At 41.0% G+C, this 20,576-nt stretch overlaps 1 protein-coding gene across 6 annotated transcripts in view; it reads right to left on the bottom strand.

Annotated features, from left to right (window-relative positions):
- LINS1 (lines homolog 1) overlaps window positions 1–20,576 on the bottom strand; it is a 32,714-nt gene that overhangs the window by 3,578 nt on the left and 8,560 nt on the right. For 4 of the 6 annotated variants that reach the window (XM_005221758.5, XM_005221763.5, XM_005221759.5 and 1 more), the window contains exons 2-5: window positions 2,792–3,291; window positions 2,585–2,674; window positions 1,607–1,748; window positions 347–937 (exon numbers count right to left, since the gene is read on the bottom strand). In XM_005221758.5, the coding sequence (XP_005221815.1) occupies window positions 347–937; window positions 1,607–1,748; window positions 2,585–2,674; window positions 2,792–3,190 (1,222 nt within the window). In that variant the 5' untranslated portion in view covers window positions 3,191–3,291. Of the gene's footprint in view, window positions 1–346; window positions 938–1,606; window positions 1,749–2,584; window positions 2,675–2,791; window positions 3,292–5,070; window positions 7,687–20,576 lie in introns of those variants that run through there. The other 2 variants (XM_024981900.2, NM_001205649.1) reach the window with 2 other exon arrangements.

Raw genomic sequence — 20,576 nt, 5'->3', positions numbered from 1 at the left:
GTAGATATACCAATTTTGTGAAGGAAAATATGAATAATATACCACAAATATCTGAACATGAATTGACTAACATTGCTTACTTTGAAGAGACTCAACAATATTTTTCTTTTAACTACAGTTATTAACTATGCTATGCAAATTCAGTTTAGCACACAAAACTGAAACTTTTAAAAAGACAATTCTAGCTTTTTATCTTTATTGGAAGAAAATTTAATAAATTATAACTAGAATAAGATACAACTTAAGTTAGTGAAATTACAATCCTGAGCTTTGATAATTATGAATAATTTTACTTCAGTAAATAATTATCCATTACTTTACATACAAAAGGCATTCAGAAAGTTACCTTTCATTTCATTTGCTGAAGAACAATTTTGAAACTTGATTTCTAAGGATCTTATGATAAGTAAACTCAATGCTCTAAGAATCACATGATCTGGACCAGGGTCATGCTCATATCCAGCTAGGACTTCACCACCTCCAAAGCAGGAACATTTTCCACGGACAGACAATGTCCTCAACAAGCCCAAATCCACAGCTTGCAGAACAGCACTGGCCAAAGCTAACAGGTCCACATCCAAAGGGTTATCTGGTGGCATGAAGGTAGGGACAGATCCCCGACAAAGGTCTTCACCCACTTTGCAGAGAAGGCACTTTTTGATGAAGATGATCAACTTCCTTTTGACAAAAGCCTGAATAGGCCAGGTAATAACATCAAACACACAAGAAGGTTTCAAAAATAAAATCCTCTGGCAAGTGTAATGTAACTTCAGGTAGATTCTGGAGGCTATAAGAAGTTCAAGCAATTCCAGGAAACATATCAAACTGTTTATTAGTTTAGAAGCATCTTGGTGGTTTTCAAAATGCTGAGAAAGTAAGGACTTGTAAAAGGCTTCAAAAAGAGTGTCAAAAGGAGTCAGGAACTGTTTTAGAATTTCTGCAATTATAAAAATAGTAATTATAAGCAACAGGAAAAACAAAGTTTTCTTAAAACACAATTTTACAATTCAATTTTTAAAATCATCATCACTTCGTAAGGCGAAAAAATGGATTGGATTATTTACCTCTAACACAAACAAATGAAGATAAACATGCCAACAGCTAATAATCACGGCTAATATCCATTTTACAAACATCAGCAACATCAGACTATGCAAAGGACATACAAAAATGAAAAGCTTTAATTTGAATTTTTAATAATAGTGAAAAGAAAGTGAAGTCGCGCAGTCTTGTCCGACTCTTTGCGACCCCATGGACTATAGCTTTCCAGGTTCCTCCCCGTCCATGGGATTTTCCAGGTGAGAATACTGGAGTGGGTTGCCATTTCTTTCTCCAGAAGATATTCCTGACCCAGGGATTGAACCCAGGTCTCCCACATTGTAGGCAGATGCTTTATCGTCTAAGCTACCAGGGAAATCCAGTAATAGTGAAGTTTTACATTTTTCCTTTTAAAAAGGTATCCTCAATCAAACACTATGGGGCATGGTTTTTAGTTTTTCATACTTCAAAACAATTAGAGGTTGTAAAATAAGTTTTACTCATAAAAATATAATGCTCCCTGGGAATAAGACAATGACAATTGTTTATTGGGGAACATAGTTCATACCTGTTTTTTGTGAAGATGTATCTTTAAAGATTTCTTTAATTACAAAGGTAAGTATCCAGAGGCAGTACACTACTTTATTACTTTCAGAATATTCAGAAATATTTTTTTGGCAAAAAGAAATCCAGGAATTACTCAATGTTATCTATAAGTGAGAAAAAAATTTTTAAGTAGTAAGTTGTAATACAACATTTTCTTTGCCATTACAAACTATCTATTAAATACACAATTCTACACAACATTGTTTACTTTGTTCCAAAAAAAGAAGTATAATATTTGCTAAAACAAGGACATAAATATCCCAGTATTCCTTAAGTCAAGAAATTTAATACGCCATAGAAATAGAAAACCAAGAAGGAACATGAAATATTAGCGGTGGTTATTATCTCTGGTGGCTGGAATGATATGAAATTTTAATTTTGGTCTTTATACATTTTCTCTTTTTCCAAATTTTCTATTGTACATACCACCTTTTTGTATTCAGGAAAGAATGTTGTTTTAAGAAAGGAACAAGCAATTATAGCTAAAATAAGTCAGGAAATGTTTAGATATATTTATTGACTAATTCAGAGATAAGAGAAAAATGATTAATTTGTTCATATTTTTTCACTATGCTGAGGACCACTCTTAGAATTTATATTAAACCTATGAAAATGGTCTTAGTCTCAAGCAGGGGCTCCTAAGCCTTGTTTTTGGAAGGGAGGAAGGAGGCCCACCTACTCCTTTGAGAATCTGAACAGTTATGGACTCTCTGACTTGCAGTCTATCTTTTGAGTTAAGAATCTTATCTGTAATGATTTATAATGTATTTAAGACTCTAATCCTTGAAATAAGTCACCAACATATTATTTTATTCTTACATTTTTGTGGATTTACACATTATGTGAGCAAATATTTTATTGATAAAAAAACTGAATGCCAGAGATCAATTTTAAAGAAAATATAAAAGTAATAGTAACATAATTTGACTACTTATCTTACCTTTTCCTTCAGTTGGAAATACAGAATTAGTGCAAGACACTTTGCAGCCATGTGAGATAACAATTTTTCCGAGTTTTGGAACATACAGGTCTATAGGAAAACAAATACATTTACCTACTGTTGCTGACTGTTTTAAAACTTTCATTTAAAAAAAATCTAGATCTTAAAAAACACACACACACACACACACAAAGTAAATGGGCTTACCAATTGAGATTCGATGTCAGATGATTTTAAAAGAATTTTAATTATATCTCTGTATTTCTCCTTTGCATGGAATTCAGTTTCCACAGACAATATTCTGGTTATCATCACTTTGATCACTGTTAACTGAAGGAGCATTATTTCTCGGGTACTGCTCATCTGAGAATGTCTCTGCAAACACATAGGTGCTACAGAAAAGGTAGGTAAACTGACAGAGGATGGCTCCTGCTTGTCCTGAACATCAGGGGCGTTTGAGCAGTCTGAGGAGGTGGTTGTAGAACAATCTTGATCTGAAAATGCTGGGTAGAGATAAAAGATGTAATCATGGCTGTCATTTTCAAGTGTGGCTCCAAGAAGTACCTTCTTGTATAATTGTTCTAAAGCTTCAAAGAAAGTTTCCATTTTGATGGCCAAAATCTTTCTTAGAAGAAGGTCAACAACTCCAATTGTAAATGTTAACCTTGGAAATGCGATCAATCTCTAAGACGTTTCTTCAGTAAAACCTAAAATAGGAAAAGTAATTTTAAAAGTGCAAGTGTTATACACATTACAAAGGAAGGGCACCTGTTTTAATTGGAGGATAATTACTTTACAAGGTTGTGTTGGGTTCTGCTGTACAACAATGTGAATCAGCCATAAGTATACAAATATCCCCTCCCTCTTGAACCTCCTAACCCAGCCACCCTTCTAGGCCATGTTACCTAGCAACTTCCTGCTAGCTGGCTATTTTACATTTGGTAATGTAGGTGTTCCAATGCCACTTTCTCAATTCCTCTCACCCTCTCCTTCTAATGGAAAAGCACCTCTTTCTATTTATTTAGTCTCTCAAGTTAAAGGTAATACTGACTGCATAATTTTTAAATATGGAAAATTGGTAATAACATTATTTTTAATGTATAAAAACAAAATGTATGTTTTTCATGTAGATTTAAGACCATAAAATTATTTTTAGTTTTATCATAGCAAAAACTTCAGCTTTCCTCTAACCTTCTTCAATGGGCTATTAGGGTTTCCCAACATTGGCGTGATTAACAGTAAGAACTGGGTAATTTTGCTTTGGTGGGCTGTCTTATGCATTGTAGGAAGTTTAGCAGCATTTCTGGCCTCTACTGATTAGATGTCAGTAGCAGGCCCTGGGGGTTGGGGGGAGGGCAAAATTGTCTAGGTTGAGAACCACTTGGCCCATAACACAAATTCATTAACTTTCACCTTCAACTTACAGATGAAAATCTAACGTCAGAATGCTATGCTAAGTCACTTCAGTCGTGTCTGACTCTGTGCAACCCCACAGACAGCAGCCCACCAGGCTTCCCCGTCCCTGGGATTCTCCAGGCAAGAACACTGGAGTGGGTTGCCATTTCCTTCTCCAATGCACAAAAGTGAAAAGTGAAAGGAAGTCGCTCAGTCGTGTCCGACTCTTAGCGACCTCATGGATTGCAGCCTAACAGGCTCCTCCATCCATGGGATTTTCCAAGCAAGAGTACTGGAGTGGGGTGCCATTGCCTTCTCTGTAGAATGCTATGTGGCCAAATTATTATGGCTATGTGGCCAAATTATTATGGTTATGCTGATTAACTCCCAACTTAAAATTAATAACATTGTTGTTCAATCTCTAAGTCATGTCTGACTCTTTGGGACCCCAGGATTGCAGTATGCCAGCTTCCCTGTCCTTCACCATCTCTCAGAATTTGCTTAAACTCATATTCATTGAATCAATGATGCCATCCAACCATCTCATCCTCAGTCACCCACTTTTCCTCCTGCCTTCAATCTTTCCCAGCATCAGGGTCTTTTCCAATGAGTTGGCTCTTCTCATCAGGTGGCCAAAATACTGGAACTTCAGCATCAGTCCTTCCTATGAATATTCAGGGTTGATTTCCTTTAGGATTAACTGGTCTGATCGCCTTGCTGTCCAAGGCACTCTCAATATTAATTTTCATAACATTAAGTTACAATATTTTAATGCCATCCCAAGAAAAAGACAGGATATTAAGCAAAAGCAATCCAAACATGAGGAAACTAATTTGTATTTGTAGTTGGTTATAAATTTATATATCCTGGATGTCTCAGGCTCCTCTGACCTGATGGAGACCAGAAAGAAAGGAAAAAATGAGACATGGCTTTTAAGGAGAAAAATGGGTAAACTACTGACAGATGACTATTAGAGAAAGCATGTAGTTACTACAGAGCAGGCACGGCTAGGAAAAACTAAAGACCGTGGTGTGACCAAGAGAGATTACTGAATAGCCTTTCAATGGAATAATGGGGCCGCTGGGAATTACCTGATCCGATGGGGCTTGGTCTTTTCACTGCCTTTGAGCTGTTTTGTTGTTGTTGCTTAGTCGCTAAGACATGTCAGACTCTTCTGTGACCCCATGGACTGCAGCCCACCAGGCTCCTCTGTCCATGGGATCTCCAGAGCAAGAATGTTGGAGTGGGTTGCCATTTCCTTTTCCAGGGTCTCTTGCCAGCTCTGGGATCTAATCTGTGTCTCCTGCATTGGCAGGCATATTCTTTACACTATTTTACACCTTGGTAAATTATAGGTAACTAATAGCAATGCAAATAATTCTTGTTTATGGACATGCCCATAATCGTCTGGTGAAAGGGTAACCCTCCCTGTAGTGGGAAAACCCAGTTTTGCTTTCATCTGTAAACTCATTTTAATATTCCTTCTCTATATAAATTCACAGTTCATCAACTTTTAAAATGGTTGTGACATTTGGCTAGTTCTTTAATTAGTTAAAAAAATTCGTTCCACCTTCATTTTATATGGGTCATGATCTTGTCCTTTTAAAATGCATCCTTTAACAAAACCCATGGAATTCTCTCCTTTAGCCTGGCCCACTGACAAACACCCATCTTTCACCCCTTCCCTCCTCACCAGAAGCAGTCTCGGAGGGAGCGCGGTCTCCTTCACTGGGTCCCACTTTGACCACGGGCCGCTGGCCTGCCCCTGGTCTTCCGCCCTCCCTCTGCAGTGGGTTCTTCCCCTTGCTTTATTTCAAAGGACTTCCAACCCCTGGTCACCCTTATAAGGCAAAGCTGCCCTGTTCTAGTCCTTTAGTGCAGAAATATTAAGAATCCTATAGATTTTAATAAAACAAACTTCTATGGTGCATATATCACACAGTTTATAAACATAAGTATGGTAATAGCAGTAACCTTGTTCCATCCGGCAATGTTAAAATTGACCTGAGCCTTGTGCTTCCAGAAAGCAGTCATGGTTAAGAAGCGCTACACCTTCTGTGTTCCAAGGAAGGGCTGACCACTGGTGATAGGACCCACCTCCACCTTTCCTTACTGACCTCCTACTTTTATAAACTCTGTATTTTCTCCTTCTTCGAGAGGTTCCCATTAATAAACATTCTCCCTGTTGCATCCCATGGACAGAGAAGCCTGGTAGGCTGCAGTCCATGGGGTCACACAGAGTCGGACACGACTGAAGCGACTTGGCGGCGGCAGCTGTTGCATCAGCTTGAACAAAATCATCTCATTAATTGTCTGGTATATTTTGTCTGTCACAAAGCAGAAATTAGTTTTCACATTCTCCTTCAAAGATGAATTCCATTGTGCTTATTTTACTTTTTAGTTTAATTACAACATTTCTTCCCAACAAAACTATTGAGATTTTTATATATATTCTGTGATAATATTTCTATACATCTTAAGTTCTTAAATTTTACAAGTGAGAATAAAACTGCTATTTCAACTATTTTCAACCTATAAAAAGGGCCATTGCGAAAGGTTCATTTCAACACACAAAACTAAAATGTGAATGCCAATAAATTTAGGTAAACAAACACACACTTCCAGGGGTTAGGGGTGAGAGAACTGGCTGTTTTCTATCACAGTGGGACCTAGGACCTTGATAGGAGTGGTTATAAGAAATCAGATTGAAAAATTATAAACTTGAAGATACACAGAGTCAAAATATGCTTTACAGGCAGAAGAAATCACAAAAGCATAAACTAGGGGTCACAAATGGCAGGCAGATAACAAATGAGTGAAGAGAGTAGGTGCTAGGCGGCTTCTACTCTCTCATAAACCTTTCCTGATTTTAGTGTCTTTTAAGACATTAATACTGGCCAAACAAAATTGCATTGAAACAAATGTCTATGGTAGCCCATTGAGAATTGAGAATTGTAGCTGTTTTCAAGCAATTATATCACTAACAGCAAGGAAGGACAAATCCTGAAAAAACAAGCTAGGGGATTAAGCAACCACACTTTTTTTTCTGGAATGGCTGTTACAAGATGGGGACATCTCAAGCTGCATTACCATACTGGTCTGGAGAAAGGCATACCCCTCAAACACCAGGCTCTTCAGAGATTCCAATAAAGCAGGTGTCTGATAAAAGACGCTTAGAATGCTGACAGGCTGTGGATCCAGTTATCCTGGATAAATGACAAGAGATCTGCCTAGTCTTGAAAGGACACAAATGTTAGGAGGGACCTAATTAGGACAAGTGAATGAGTAGTGCTTTTTGGAGTTTTCTCCAGAAAACACCTCGTGGCAGAGGAGCGTGAACTCCCATATTAGGGGGCTAAGGGCATGCCCATTACAAGCACAAAATTTGCTTAAAGTCTCTCTTGTACTGTTTAAATACTATAAACTACTTGAATTTTATACTCAAATCTTAATAGTATTATGCTGGTCTTAATATAAAAAAGACAGTCCCCACAATTTTCAAATAAAAAAGATGGTCCCCACCCATCCTCACACAAAATCAATGATTTAGGGATCAGATCAGACCAGATCAGTCACTCAGTTGTGTCCAACTCTTTGCAACCCCATGAATCACAGCACGCCAGCCAGGCCTCCAGTCCATCACCAACTCCCGGAGTTCACTCAGACTCACGTCCATTGAGTCAGTGATGCCATCCAGCCATCTCATCCTCTGTCGTTCCCTTCTCCTTCTGCCCCCAATCCCTCCCAGCATCAGAGTCTTTTCCAATGAGTCAACTCTTTGCATGAGGTGGCCAAAGTACTGGAGCTTCAGCTTCAGCATCATTCCCTCCAAAGAAATCCCAGGGCTGATCTCCTTCAGAATGGACTGGTTGGATCTCCTTGCAGTCCAAGGGACTCTCAAGAGTCTTCTCCAACACCACAGCTCAAAAGCATCAATTCTTCAGTGCTCAGCTTTCTTCACAGTCCAACTCTCACATCCATACATGACCACAGGAAAAACCATAGCCTTGACTAGACAAACTTTTGTTGGCAAAGTAATGTCTCTGCTTTTCAATATGCTATCTAGGTTGGTCATAACTTTCCTTCCAAGGAGTAAGCGTCTTTTAATTTCATGGCTGCAGTCACCATCTGCAGTGATTTTAGAGCCCCCCAAAATAAAGTCTGACACTGTTTCCACTGTTTCCCCATCTATTTCCCATGAAGTGATGGGACCAGATGCCATGATCTTCGTTTTCTGAATGTTGAGCTTTAAGCCAACTTTTTCACTCTCCACTTTCACCTTCATCAAGAGGCTTTTGAGTTCCTCTTCACTTTCTGCCATAAGGGTGGTGTCATCTGCATATCTGAGGTGATTGATATGTCTCCCAGCAATCTTGATTCCAGCTTGTGTTTCTTCCAGTCCAGCGTTTCTCATGATGTACTCTGCATAGAAGTTAAATAAACAGGGTGACAGTATACAGCCTTGACGTACTCCTTTCTCTATTTGGAACCAGTCTGTTGTTCCATGTCCAGTTCTAACTGTTGCTTCCTGACCTGCATACAAATTTCTCAAGAGGCAGATCAGGTGGTCTGGTATTCCCATCTCTTTCAGAATTTCCCACAGTTTATTGTGATCCACACAGTCAAAGGCTTTGGCATAGTCAATAAAGCAGAAATAGATGTTCTTCTGGAACTCTCTTGCTTTTTCCATGATCCAGCAGATGTTGGAAATTTGATCTCTGGTTCCTCTGCCTTTTCTAAAACCAGCTTGAACATCAGGAAGTTCACGGTTCACATATTGCTGAAGCCTGGCTTGGAGAATTTTGAGCATTACTTTGCTAGCGTGTGAGATGAGTGCAATTGTGCAGTAGTTTGAGCATTCTTTGGCATTGCTTCTCTTTGGGATTGGAATGAAAACTGACCTTTTCCAGTCCTGTGGCCACTGCTGTTTTATCCAAATTTGCTGGCATATTGAGTGCAGCACTTTCACAGCATCATCTTTCAGGATTTGGAATAGCTCAACTGGAATTCTATCACCTCCGCTAGCTTTGTTCATAGTGATGCTTTCTAAGGCCCCCTTGACTTCACATCCCAGGATGTCTGGCTCTAGGTGAGTGATCACACCATCGTGATTATCTGGGTCATGAAGATCTTTTTTGTACATTTCTTCTGTGTATTCTTGCCATCTCTTCTTAATATCTTCTGCTTCTGTTAGGTCCATACCATTTCTGTCCTTTATCGAGCCCATCTTTGCATGAAATGTTCCTTTGGTATCTCTGATTTTCTTGAAGAGATCTCTAGTCTTTCCCATTCTGTTGTTTTCCTCTATTTCTTTGCATTGATTGCTGAAGAAGGCTTTCTTATCTCTTCTTACTATTCTTTGGAACTCTGCATTCAGATGTTTATATCTTTCCTTTTCTCCTTTGCTTTTCGCTTCTCTTCTTTTCACAGCTGTTTGTAAGGCCTCCCCAGTCATTTTGCTTTTTTGCATTTCTTTTCCATGGGGATGGTCTTGATCCCTGTCTCCTGTACAATGTCACGAAACTCAATGCATAGTTCATCAAGCACTCTATCTATCAGATCTAGGCCCTTAAATCTATTTCTCACTTCCACTGTATAAGCATAAGGGATTTGATTTAGGTCATACCTGAATGGTCTACTGGTTTTCCCTACTTTCTTCAATTTAAGTCTGAATTTGGCAATAAGGAGTTCATGATCTGAGCCACAGTCAGCTCCTGGTCTTGTTTTTGCTGACTGTATAGAGCTTCTCCATCTTTGGCTGCAAAGAATATAATCAATCTGATTTCGGGGTTGACCATCTGGTGATGTCCATGTATAGAGTCTTCTCTTGTGTTGTTGGAAAAGGGTGTTTGTTATGACCAGTGCATTTTCTTGGCAAAACTCTATTAGTCTTTGCCCTGCTTCATTCTGTATTCCAAGGCCAAATTTTCCTGTTACTCCAGGTGTTTCTTGACTTCCTACTTTTGCATTCCAGTCCCCTAAAATGAAAAGGACATCTTTTTTGGGTGTTAGTTCTAAAAGGTCTTGTAGGTCTTCATAGAACCATTCAACTTCACCTTCTTCAGTGTTACTGGTTGGGGCATAGACTTGGATTACTGTGATATTGAACGGTTTGCCTTGGAAACGAACAGAGATCATTCTATTGTTTTTGAGATTGCATCCAAGTACTGCATTTCAGACTCTTTTCTTGACCATGATGGCTACTCCATTTCTTCTGAGGGATTCCTGCCCGCAGTAGTAGATATAATGGTCATCTGAGTTAAATTCACCCATTCCAGTCCGTTTCCATTCACTGATTCTCAGAATGTCGACATTCACTCTTGCCATCTCGTTTGACCACTTCCAATTTGCCTTGATTCATGGACCTGACATTCCAAGTTCCTATTCAATATTGCTCTTTATAGCATTGGACCTTGCTTCTATCACCAGTCACATCCACAGCTAGGTATTGTTTTTGCTTTGGTTCCATCCCTTCATTCTTTCTGGAGTTATTTCTCCACTGACCTCCAGTAGCATATTGGGCACCTACTGACCTGGGGAGTTTCTCTTTCAGTATCTTACCATTTTGCCTTTTCATACTGTTCATGGGGTTCTCAAGGCAAGTGGTTTGCCATTCCCTTCTCCAGTGGACCACATTCTGTCAGATCTCTCCACCATGACCCGCCCATCTTGGGTTGCCCCACGGGCATGGCTTAGTTTCATTGAGTTAGACAAGGCTGTGGTCCTAGTGTGATTAGATTGACTAGTTTTCTGTGAGTATGGTTTCAGTGTGTCTACCCTCTGATGCCCTCTTGCAACACCTACCGTCTTACTTGGGTTTCTCTTACCTTGGGCGTGGGATATCTCTTCACGGCTGCTCCAGCAAAGTGCAGCCAATGCTCCTTACCTTAGATGAGGGGTATCTCCTCACCGCTGCCCTTCCTGACCTTCAACATGGGATAGCTCCTCTAGGCCCTCCTGTGCCCCCACAGCCACAGCTGTTAGGTCCATACCATTTCTGTCAATAAAGGACAGAAACGGTATGGGCCTAACAGAAGCAAAATATATTAAGAAGAGATGGCAAGAATACACAGAAGAAATGTACAAAAAAGATCTTCATGACCCAGATAATCACGATGGTGTGATCACTCACCTAGAGCCAGACATCCTGGAATGTGAAGTCAAGTGGGCCTTAGAAAGCATCACTACGAACAAAGCTAGCGGAGGTGATGGAATTCCAGTTGAGCTATTCCAAATCCTGAAAGATGATGCTGTGAAAGTGCTGCACTCAATATGCCAGCAAATTTGGATAAAACAGCAGTGGCCACAGGACTGGAAAAGGTCAGTTTTCATTCCAATCCCAAAGAGAGGCAATGCCAAAGAATGCTCAAACTACTGCACAATTGCACTCATCTCACACGCTAGCAAAGTAATGCTCAAAATTCTCCAAGCCAGGCTTCAGCAATATGTGAACCGTGAACTTCCTGATGTTCAAGCTGGTTTTAGAAAAGGCAGAGGAACCAGAGATCAAATTTCCAACATCTGCTGGATCATGGAAAAAGCAAGAGAGTTCCAGAAGAACATCTATTTCTGCTTTATTGACTATGCCAAAGCCTTTGACTGTGTGGATCACAATAAACTGTGGGAAATTCTGAAAGAGATGGGAATACCAGACCACCTGATCTGCCTCTTGAGAAATTTGTATGCAGGTCAGGAAGCAACAGTTAGAACTGGACATGGAACAACAGACTGGTTCCAAATAGAGAAAGGAGTACGTCAAGGCTGTATACTGTCACCCTGTTTATTTAACTTCTATGCAGAGTACATCATGAGAAACGCTGGACTGGAAGAAACACAAGCTGGAATCAAGATTGCTGGGAGACATATCAATCACCTCAGATATGCAGATGACACCACCCTTATGGCAGAAAGTGAAGAGGAACTCAAAAGCCTCTTGATGAAGGTGAAAGTGGAGAGTGAAAAAGTTGGCTTAAAGCTCAACATTCAGAAAACGAAGATCATGGCATCTGGTCCCATCACTTCATGGGAAATAGATGGGGAAACAGTGGAAACAGTGTCAGACTTTATTTTGGGGGGCTCTAAAATCACTGCAGATGGTGACTGCAGCCATGAAATTAAAAGACGCTTACTCCTTGGAAGGAAAGTTATGACCAACCTAGATAGCATATTGAAAAGCAGAGACATTACTTTGCCAACAAAAGTTTGTCTAGTCAAGGCTATGGTTTTTCCTGTGGTCATGTATGGATGTGAGAGTTGGACTGTGAAGAAAGCTGAGCACTGAAGAATTGATGCTTTTGAGCTGTGGTGTTGGAGAAGACTCTTGAGAGTTCCTTGGACTGCAAGGAGATCCAACCAGTCCATTCTGAAGGAGATCAGCCCTGGGATTTCTTTGGAGGGAATGATGCTGAAGCTGAAACTCCAGTACTTTGGCCACCTCATGCGAAGAGTTGACTCATTGGAAAAGACTCTGATGCTAGGAGGGATTGGGGGCAGGAGGAGAAGGGGACGACAGAGGATGAGATGGCTGGATGGCATCACTGACTCGATGGACGTGAGTCTGTGTGAACTCCGGGAGTTGGTGATGGACAGGGAGGCCTGGCGTGCTGCGATTCATGGGGTCGCAAAGAGTTGGACAAGACTGAGTGACTGATCTGATCTGATCTGAATGAGGGATGCTGATAATGAGGGAGACTATGTATGTGTGCAGGCAGAAGATATACGGGAAACCCCTGTACCTTTCTCCCAATCTTGCTGTGAACCTAAAACTGTTCTAAAACATATACAGTCTTTAAAACAAAACAAAAACTAAGTATGCAACTACCATATGATCCAGTAATGACACACTTGGGCACTTATTCCAGGAAAATAAAGACCTATATTCCCACAAATACCTGTATGTGAAAGTTCATAGTAGGTTTATTCACAGCATAAAACTAGAGACAATCCAGATGCCCTTCAATGGATGAACAGTTAACTATGAATGATGAATAGTTAACTATAAATGGATGAATAAATAACTATGGTATATCCATACTACTCAGTAATAAGAAGGAAAGAACTACAGACACATGCAATGATTTGGATGACCCTTAAGGGGATCATGCTGAGGAAAAAGCCCATGTCAAAAGGCTGCATACTGTACGGTTCAATCTTGAAACGCCCAGAAGTAGAGCACTGGAGAGATCAGTGATTGCCAGAGGACAGGAAGGGTCGTTTTCACTTGGTGAGCAGGGCTGTAAAGGCCCTATGACAACAGCTGATGGGGAACATGCTGATCTATCTGTGTGACAAAACTGCACTGAACTAAATATACACACACAGAAATGAACATGGGCAAAAGGAGAGTCCAATTAGGAGCAGTACACTGGTTGTATCAATATCAATCCTGGTTGTGGTACGGTTCCAATTTTGCAAGACACTACCATTGGAGGGTACACAAGATCTCTCATTATTTCTTACAACTTCAAGTGAATTTACAATGAGCTCAGATTAAAACTAAATTAAAAAAAACATAACTTGGGTATAGACATTAGCCTTCTGATCCTTAGCAACAATATGCATAGGACTTCATTAATATCAAGGAATTAATTAATATAAATACTAAAATATAAACATATTAGGGCTTCCCTGGTGGCTCAGATAGTAAAGAATCCGCCTGCAATGCAGGAGACCTGGTTCTGATCCCTGGGAAGATCCCCGGGAGAAGGGAATGGCTACCCACTCCAGTATTCTTGTTTGGTGAATTCCATGGACAGAGGAGACTGGTGTGTTTTAGTCCATGGGTTGCAAAGAGTCAGACAAGACTGAGCAACTAACACTTTGAGCTTTTCAGGTGGCACTAGTGGTGAAGAACCTGCCTGGCAATGCAAGAGATAACCCAATGGTCTGATCACTCACCTAGAGCCAGACATCCTGGAGACTGAAGTCAAGTGGGCCTTAGGAAGCAAAACTATGAACAAAAACAGTGGAGGTGATGGAATTCCAGCTGAGCTATTTCAAATCCTAAAAGATGATGCTGTGAAAGTGCTGCACTCAATATGCCAGCAAATTTGGAAAACTCAGCAGTGGCCACAGGACTGGAAAAGGTCAGTTTTCATTCCAATCCCAAAGAAAGGTAATGACAAAGAATGTTAAAACTATTGCACAATTGCACTCATTTCACATGCTAGTAATGGGAGAAGGCAATGGCACCCCACTCCAGTACTCTTGCCTGGAAAATCCCATGGACAGAGGAGCCTGGTAGGCTGGAGTCCATGGGGTCACTAAGAATCGGACACGACTGAGCGACTTCACTTTCACTTTTCACTTTCATGCATTGGAGAAGGAAATGGAAACCCACTCCAGTGTTCTTGCCTGGAGAATCCCAGGGACGGGGGAGCCTGGTGGGCTGCCATCTATGGGGTCGCACAGAGTCGGACATGACTGAAGTGACTTAGCAGCAGTAAAGTAATGCTCAAATTCTCCAAGCTAGGCTTCAACAGTATGTGAACGGAGAACTTCCAGATGTTCAAGCTGGTTTTAGAAAAGGCAGAGGAACCAGAGATCAAATTGCCAACATCCACTGGATCATAGAAAAAGCAAGAGAATTCCAGAAAAAACATCTGCTTCATTGACTATGCTAAAGCCTTTGTGTGGATCACAACAAACTATGGAAAATTATTAAAGAGATGGGAATACCAGACCACCTTATCTGCCTCCTGAGATATCTGTATGCAGGTCAAGAAGCAATAGTTAGAACTGAACATGGAACAATAGATTGGTTCAAACTTGGGGAAAGAGTACATCAAGACTGTATATTGTCACCCTGCTTATTTAACTTCTATGCAGAGTACATCATGAGAAATGCTGGGCTGGATGAAGCACAAGCTGGAATCAGATTTCTGAAAGAGATATCAATAACATCAGATATGAAGATGACACCACCCTTACAGCAGAAAGCAAAGAACTAAAGAGCCTCTTGATGAAAGTGAAAGAGGAGAGTGAAAAAGCTGGCTTAAAACTCAACATTCAAAAAACTAAGATCATGCATCTGATTCCATCACTTCATGGTAAATAGATGGGGAAACAAGGGAAATGGTGAGGCTTTATTTTCTTGGGCTCCAAAATCACTTCAGATGGTGACTGAAGCCATGAAATTAAAAGATGCTTGCTCCTTGGAAGAAAAGCTATGACAAACTTGGACAGAGTATTAAAAAGCAGAGACATTATTTTCGTAACAAAGGTCTATACAGTCAAAGCTATGGTTTTTCCAGTAGTCATAAATGGATATAAGAGTTGGACCATAAAGAAGCCCGAGCTTTGAAGAACTGATGCTTTTGAACTGTGGTGCTGGAGAACATTCTTGAGAGTCCCTTGGACTGAAAGATCAAAGCAGTCAATCCTACAGGAAATCAATCCTGAATATTCATTGTAAAGACTGATGTTGAAGCTGAAGCTCCAATACTGTGGCCATCTGATACAAAGAGCTGACTCGTTAGAAAAGACCCTGACGCTGATGCTAAGAAAGATTGAAGGCGGGAGGAGACGGGGACAACAGAGGACCAGATGGTTGGATGGCATCACCAACTCGATGGATGTTAGTCTGAGCAAGCTCTGGGAGCTGATGATAGACAGGGAAGCCTAGCGTGCTGCAGTCCATGGGTTCCCAGTCGGATACGACTGAGAGACTGAACAACAACAGTGCAAGAGATGTGAGAGACATGGGTTTGATCGCGAAGAGTCAGAAAGAACTGAAGCAACTTAGCACGCATGCATGTAAACATATTAGAACTCTGATCTTAATTATTTCCAGATTGAAAACTGAGAATGGTTATTTAAAAATATTTTCTTAAAAAATTCCTAAGAAATAGCACCTTTAAGTGCTGTCTATTTACAACATTCTCCCACAGCTTAATTTTAAAATTATCAAAAAAGAAGCTGTTAGTAATTTACACCTTGTCTTTTAATAAAAAAAAGATGACTATTTCTTTTATAAAGTTTTTATATATAACTGCTACATTAAATTCAGAATACAGGAAAATAACTACTTTCATGATCAATATATTAAGTAAAAAAAACTTTTCTATGAGAAGCTAATAGTTTCCTAAGTGACTGGAATCTCTCAATATGGGGCAACAATATGCCCAACGCAACAGTAGGTTCAAATCTGACCAAAGGCTGACAGCTACTTTCTCTCTCTCTCCATTTACAAGGATGCTATGATTCTTAAAGTAGAAGCTGAGGCACTCTAAACAAAGGCTGCTTCTGAGATTCCAGTCCCTTCCCCCCAACTAACACAGCATTTACTTTGTCCAAAAAAATAAAATGGGTCTGGGTCTGGTTAGACTCTACAGAAAGTTGGGAGGGGGAGGAGACCCTGGGTGGCAGTGCCAAGGTTTGGAAAGGCTGAAAAGGTGGTGAAGGACTGAGAAGGCCCAGAAAATGAAAGGACAGAGGTTCCCATCACCCAAGTCCACTGCCAAGGCAATCACCGCTGGTCAACTCCAATTTCAAGAGCACCTCCCTACCCCAGAGGCAGAAGGAGAGGAAGGGTATGTTCCCACACCGTGTCCTGGGCTAGGCACCTTCCCTTTGTGCTACTGGTTCTACCCTTCCCCTTTCTCCACGCCCATACATGCTGCAGAAGGAGACCTGTGGTGGCGGTGGGTGGGGACAGGCTGTTCTTTCCAGGTTCAGGAACTGTTCCTTCTACCTACCTCCAGGCCGAGAGCACATAGTGACCGGGCCCCAGGGCCCATCATTTCCTTAGAACAAGTTTCAGCTGCCCCAGAATCACTTGCAAGGCACATAAGAGCAGACCATGCCTGGGAGTTCTGGGATGGGGCCCCCCAACTTTTATTTCTAACAAGTTTCCAGGTTACTGCTAAAACACTAAGAACACTTAGACCCTGTCTCATGTTTGTAAATTGACCTCCTATTAAATTCTTATTGGCAGAACTCTGATACAGGTCAGGTGATTTTTTTCTTTTTTTTTTTCGCATAAAGCAAAAGCCTGATAATTAACTTATAAAGACTTAAAATATATTATTAAGTGATTAAAAGTGTTTTTCTCCCAAAGCGCTATACTGGTAAGAGCCTGGAACCTGGGGTCTACAGTCACATGTCTCCACCACATCAGGGTTACCACAGGGCAAGTTACTAAGCCTCATTCTCCTTCCATGTTCCAGGACGTGATGACACTGGAAGGGTTAAGTGTGACTGTCTCCACAGTAATCCCCAGTGCACATCTGTCAGTGTTTCCTGTGCTCCAGCCGGAAACAAGACAACACAGAGTGGGACGGACTCCAGGCCCTGTCCGCCGACTCCTTTCTGTTACAGCCTTTTCACTTCTATTTATGGTGTAAAATGGCTAAAAGAGAATGAACATGACGGGAGGAAAAAACAATGCTCCACCCCCATTTTTAAGGCGGTGGCAAGTTAAGGAAGGCACAAATAGAAGTCACTGTTTACCAGATTCTTTTTTTTTTAATCAAGGTATAATTGATATATAACATTATATTAGTTTCGGGTGTACAACATGACACTCTCATCTATATATTGCAAAATGACTACCATGTTATATCCAGTTAACATCCATCACCAAAATTTCAAAAAAGTTTTGTGTGTGGTGAGAACTTTTTAAGATATGCTCTCTTAGCAACTTTCAAAGGCAATAGTACTGACTATTAACCAAGGTGTACATCAGCAGTCCCCAACCGTTTTGGCACCAGGGACTGGTTTCATGGAAGACAATTTTTCCATAGACTGGGGGCTGAGGGGGGATGGTTTTGGAAGGATTCAAGCTCATTTACTGTGCACTTTATTTCTTTTATTATTACATAATATATAATGAAATAATTACACAACCTACCATAATGCAGGATCAGTGGGAGCCCTGAGCTTGGTTTCTTGCAACTGGACAGTCCCATCTGGGGGTGATGGGAGACAGTGATGCCCGAAGTGTGCTGCCTGTGTCTGTCTACTCCATAATCTCGTCGTGGTTGCTGTCATTGCAGAAAACCCCGCTTTACAAAGAGAGGAGACGCTGGAAATGGAGGCAGGCTTTTTAGTGCTTCTGTGGCAATCTCAGGATATTCTGCCTTGAGTTTAATCCAGAACATACGGAGATCTGAAGTTGTCTCAAACATACTTTTAAGGCCACTGTAATTTGTGATCTCAAGCAGTTGATCCTCTACTTTTTCACCTGGCTTATTCACAAATAGGTCATGGGTCTGTTCCTTCCCAGTTCAGAGGTCTTTTGTGGTTGGGAAGTTATGCTGACTCTTTTGAAAGCTGACACAGGTGATCATGCTCCAGCTGGGAGAAAGAAGACCTCGACTCAGTTTCTTTCAAAATCTCTGCTAATGTTTGAAATATGTCAAAAATCCCAACGTTCACTCATCGACCCATAATTCCAGTTTGGCTTTGAATGCAGCCACTTTTTCTGCCAGCTTGAACACACTGGTCCTTTTCCCTATAGTGATAGATTGAGTTCACTGAGAAGGTTGAATGTGTCACACAAGTAAGCAAGGTTTGCAACCCATTCTGTGTCAGTGAAATGTTTTGCCAGTGGTGACTGTTTTTCTAAAAGAAACCTCTGGAGCAGCTCTTGTAACTCAAAAACTCTGGCCAGTGATCCACCTTTAGAAAACTATCTGTGTATAAGAGAAGACATATAAGCTCTGCGTCCACCTCCTCACACAGCTATGTGAACAGAAGTGAGTTAAGGGCATGTACCTTACTGTGGTTAACAATTTTAATCACATCCTACAAAACACTGTTAAGCTCAGGTGGCATTTTTCGGCTAGCCAGCATTTCTCTATGGATGACACCATGTGAAGACTCAACAGTCAGAGGCGACCTCTTTGACCTGATTAGTGAAGCCAAACAGTTGTCCAGTCACGGCAGCCTCTCCATTCGGGCACATACTGACACAAAATGACCAATTCAGTTTCCCGAGAAGTAGTCAATGACTGGAATAGTTCTGCAGCTGTGGTGTTGGCTGGCAACAAAAGCGCACATAACATTGTTATGCACACCCTCCTGAAAATATTGCATGAAGACAAGCTTTGTTGCCTTGTTGTCAACACCGGTAGACTTGTCAACATGGATTACATGCCACAGCGACTCATTAATCCTCCCTAATAATTGTGCCTCAGGATCCTGTGCTGTTTCATCAGTTCATCTAGTTATGGTGTTAGTCAAAAGAGGAACACGTGTCACCTTTTGAACTGAAGCCTCTCCTAAAAGTTCAGGACAGTGTCCTTAAGCAGCGGGCAGGATCAGCTCTTCACCAACAGGAAAGGGCTTCTTAGCTTTAGAGGTGCTGTCAGCCACTAAGAATGACGCTCTCAGTGCAGACACATTTGATGAAGTGGTGGCCTTCAATAATTGCTTCTGTTTTTCGTATTCATGTATTTTTTCTTTTGGAAAACTCCAAAGACATGTCTTTTAATGCACAGTGCTTGGTCTCCAAGTGGCAAAGCATTTTCGAAAGTTTCATGGCTTGGTTGGATAGCCAGTGTCTCCACATATGATACAAAGCGAGCTTGGAGAATATGAAGCACCTGATGCAATGAACCCATAATTTAAGTGGAACTCAGTTTTTCTTTTATATGCAGCTTTCTTTTCACTGACAGTCTTAAGAGTTTTCTGCTGTCTTATCACTGAATCTTGCCCTCTTTTCAAAGAAACTCTCCAGTGATGTTTGGTTTCCACTCATGTTGGCTAGGGTTAGCATGTGGGTTTACCAAAGCTGTGACTAAGACAAGTGTGTAGAGCAGGAAAGAGGGCACAGACAGAAGTGGCAAATAAAATAATGAGCAGGCCATGCGCAGACTAAAATAAGTATCAGATTCTGACTTAAATCCTGCCACCAGATACAGCTGTGCAGTTGAAGTGCATCAGCTCACTTATCACTAGAAAGCCTACCACCAGATGTAGCTTAATTGTCACTTGCCACTCACTGCTGGGTTTTGATGAGTCTGCAAGCAGTTGACTTATTATGGCTCTGTGCAGTCAAACCTCTCTGCTAATGATAATCTGTATTTGCAGCCCCTTCCCAGTTGTAGGCATCACCACCCCAGCTCTACCTCAGATTGTCAGGCTTACGACTCTCGACTCTCCTAAGCAGTGTGCAACCTAGATCCTTTGCATGCGCAATTCACAGTAGGGTTTGCTCTGTGAGAATCTAAAGCCGCAGGTGATCTAACAGGAAGTGGAGATGAGTGGCAATGTGAGAAATGAGGAGTGGCTGCAAATACAGAAGGAAGACAGAGGAAGCTTCCCTGCTCATCTCCTGCAGTGCAGCCTGGTTCCTAACAGACCACGGCCTGATGACAGTAACGGCTCCTGGCCCAGGCGTTGGGGACCTCTGCTGTACATTACAGCTCCACGTCTTATTTATTTTATAACTGACTGTTTGTAACTTCAGATCCCCTTCGTTCATTTGCCCTCCACCTCCACCCACCCCTCCAATCTCTAACAAACACCAATCTGTTTTCTGCATCCATGAGCTTGGTGTTTTTGTTATTTTCTTTATCCATTCATCCATCAACACACACTTAGTTTCTATAAACCGCACAGCAAAGGAATCAAGTAGTAAAATGCAAAGATAACC

Source organism: Bos taurus, chromosome 21 (assembly GCF_002263795.3).
Source record: "Bos taurus isolate L1 Dominette 01449 registration number 42190680 breed Hereford chromosome 21, ARS-UCD2.0, whole genome shotgun sequence".
NCBI lineage: Eukaryota > Metazoa > Chordata > Mammalia > Artiodactyla > Bovidae > Bos > Bos taurus.
Note: the sequence above shows the minus strand (reverse complement) of the source record. Positions and strands in the feature narration are given on the sequence as shown.